Below are 3,042 nucleotides of genomic sequence, written 5' to 3' on the forward strand. Positions count from 1 at the left end.
CACCGCTTGTCCTAGGTCCATTTGCCATATTTTTTTTAATGTTTTTGTTCCCGGGTACCTTTTATGTTCTTCGTCCATCTCCTATCCGAACCTCTCCGATTGGGGAGCAGCGTGCACACATAAAGGACTACAAGGCCCAGTCAAGCTTGGTGGTGACATAGAGCAGTGGGGTGTGCGTGATGGAGAAACTTCCTAACAATAGAGTATATCACCAGCACACCAAAGTAAAATCTTAAACGAGCGGTCATTTTATTGATGTACACACATCTCGTCATCAAACAATGTTACGGGGCCACTCTGGGTCATGCCTGATGAAGGGACCCCGAAACGTTGCTTTATGACGAGATGTGTGTACGTGAATAAAATGGCTGCTCGTTTAGGATTTTACTTTTGGTGTGCTGGTGATATACTTTATTATTTGGGTTTGAAGTGGCGCCATCCACCATAACTGCAGCACCCACTTTAAAAGGGACATACCAGTAAGGAGTGTGGTGACAACCTCTTTGGAACTTATGCAGCAACTTCCTGTCCCAGGCTGGCTGTCACAACTTCTGCTGCCTATGTCTGTAAATTTACCAATCATTCCATCTTCAGTTCACCCCTGCACAGTGGCGTCACAAGGGGGGTGCGGCCTGCACCTGGGTGACACCAAAGTGACTGACAGCCATTTTGGTGTCACCCCCTCTGAAAAGTCGGGCACTCAGTCATGGACCGAGAGCCCGACAGTTTCGGGAGAGAGGAGGGTATCCAGCGGCAAACCTTATCCCACCAGGTGACTGTCCCCTCCTGTCACCAAGATGGCTGCCGGCAGGTATCCATAAGATCGCTGCACATGCGCGATTACATCATCACACACGGTGATGTCACGCGCATGCGCAATGACATCACGGCGGGATGTCACCCGGAGACCACTCCGGGTGACTCCCGGCCTCGGGACGCCCTGCCCTCTGTTGAAGCTGATCCGAGCACAGCTTCTTCCCCGGCCAGAATTTACCAGCTCTGCCCCCAGAAGTGCTCAGAGCCGAGTGCTCTGCTCCATACTGTGTATGCACTTTACAGCTCATTCATAAAATGTAATCCCTGTTGAGGGGCCTGCAGTGTTGCGAGGAGTGTTCTCTGCATAACACTTATCGGCCATTATACTCCGGCCCGTTATTCTTTTTTCTAGTTAGTCTGGGGAGACTTGTAGACTTGCAGAGTGAAGAGCCATGAAGCACAGTCACAAGGCAGTGCTTGCAAACAGGAAGCAGATAATGGATAGAGAACAAAGGTGAATGTATCAAAACTGGAGCAGACAGAATCTGGAGAAGCTGTGCATGGCAACCAATCAGCCTCTATATTTCATTTTCAGAACAGACTGAAGAGAGAAGCTGATTGGTTGCCATGACAACAGTTCCAGATTCTATCAGCTCCAGTTTTGATAAATCTCCCCCACAGAGTATACTGTATATGGCAGGGGTAGTCAACCCCTCCAGCTGTGGTGGAACTACAAATCCCATGATGCATTTCTCTCCGGGAGTCATGTCCGTGGCTGTGAGAATCTTGCAATGCCTCATGGGATTTGTAGTTCCACCACAGCTGGAGGGTCGGAGTTTGGCTACCCCCTGGTATATGGCCTCTCCCACATCTATCTATAATGTAATCTGTACTCGGAGAAGATTCACTTTAGAAAGCAGCGGCCTCACCTTGCGGCCCTTGTGCGGAAGAGCGTAGATCGGCTCCGCTGCCACATTTTCATCTCTCCTCGGCGACGCTTGCTGAACAAATTGTTTCTCGATCTCCGACATTTGCTCCTCCGTGCCGTCATCGTCGTCATACTGGGAGGACATGACGGGAGAGCGTTGCTTTTTCCGGTTGGCGTAGTCCTTCCAATTTTGTCTGAAATCAAATGGAGTCTTTAGTAGCCATAAAGAGAGCCATACGCAACCCTGCGCTAGCCCGAGCCAAACAGCCGCCATGACCTGGCCAGCCGGGCTGGAACTCTCCCAATTCCTCACCCACATCACAGGAAGCACCGGCCCTCATTTCCAGGGGATGATAGAAGAAGAGGAGAAGGACTTCTACTTACGCTATTCCGAGCTCCGAGGCTGAAGCGTAGGGTTCGATCTGGCTCGTTCGGTCAACGCACATGCTGTCGGTTTCGGAGTAGGATCTCTGGCGCGGCTGCGGTATGGCGACCGTGCGACCGGTTAGGGAGGTCATCAAAATGGCAGCAGCAAGAGCGGACCTGGATAAAGAACAGGAAGTTCTGTATATTCACAAATCCGCACAGCCATTCGTCCTGCGGTGTACAATCATTCAGTGTGAATGGCGGAAGAAATCGAATGTTATTAGTATATTTTGTTTCCAGGTTGAATGTAATTAAAGTGACACTACACTCCGGACTTCAATCTTAAAAGAGAACTATGAGGTGAGTGAAAATCACTAATCCTCATAGTTCTAGCCGGCCTGTGACAATGAGGCTGTCACAGGTCGGCTCAATAGATCGGGAAGTGAGCGAACTTATACCGTCGCTCACTTTTCGATCCTGTCCCTGCAGAGAGCGGTGACTGTCACTCACGGCTCCCTGCAGGGATTCCCCCCTCCCCTCTCTGATCCTCCAGTGCCGAGTGGTGGAACGGACGGGGGAGAGCGGGTACAGCTGGCTTTTAAAGGAGAACTATGAGGTGAGTGAAAATCACTGATCCCCATTAGTTCGAGCCGACATGTGAAATTGAAATTGTTACACGTCGGCTCAATAGATCGGGAACACATACCGTCGCTCAATCACTTCTCAATCCTGTCCCTGCAGAGAGCCGTGACTGTCACTCATGGCTCCCTGCAGGGATTCCCACCCCCCCCTCCCTGTTCCTTCAGCACTCATTAGAGGAACAGACAGGGGAGGAGGTGGGCGCAGCTGACTTTGACTCTAGAGAGACAGAGCCAGCTGTCAATCAGGCAGCGGGGTGACTCCTGACTAGGCTGACCATATGTCCTCTTTTAAACGGGACAGTACCGTTATTTCTTAATTTTTCCCATGCCCCGTCGTTTCTTTAAAAAAAT

At 50.6% G+C, this 3,042-nt stretch overlaps 1 protein-coding gene across 1 annotated transcript in view; it reads right to left on the bottom strand.

Moving 5' to 3' along the window:
• The window catches only part of CEP89 (centrosomal protein 89), a 62,166-nt gene that overhangs the window by 56,775 nt on the left and 2,349 nt on the right, over positions 1-3,042 (bottom strand). Inside the window, exons 3-4 of the mRNA XM_018570743.1 lie at positions 2,069-2,227; positions 1,686-1,878 (exon numbers count right to left, since the gene is read on the bottom strand). Of these exons, the coding sequence (XP_018426245.1) occupies positions 1,686-1,878; positions 2,069-2,227 (352 nt within the window). The remainder of the gene's footprint in view (positions 1-1,685; positions 1,879-2,068; positions 2,228-3,042) is intronic.

The sequence above is a fragment of the Nanorana parkeri genome, unplaced genomic scaffold (genome assembly GCF_000935625.1).
Source record: "Nanorana parkeri isolate BGI_ZX_2015 unplaced genomic scaffold, ASM93562v1 scaffold1590, whole genome shotgun sequence".
In the NCBI taxonomy this organism is placed as follows: domain Eukaryota; kingdom Metazoa; phylum Chordata; class Amphibia; order Anura; family Dicroglossidae; genus Nanorana; species Nanorana parkeri.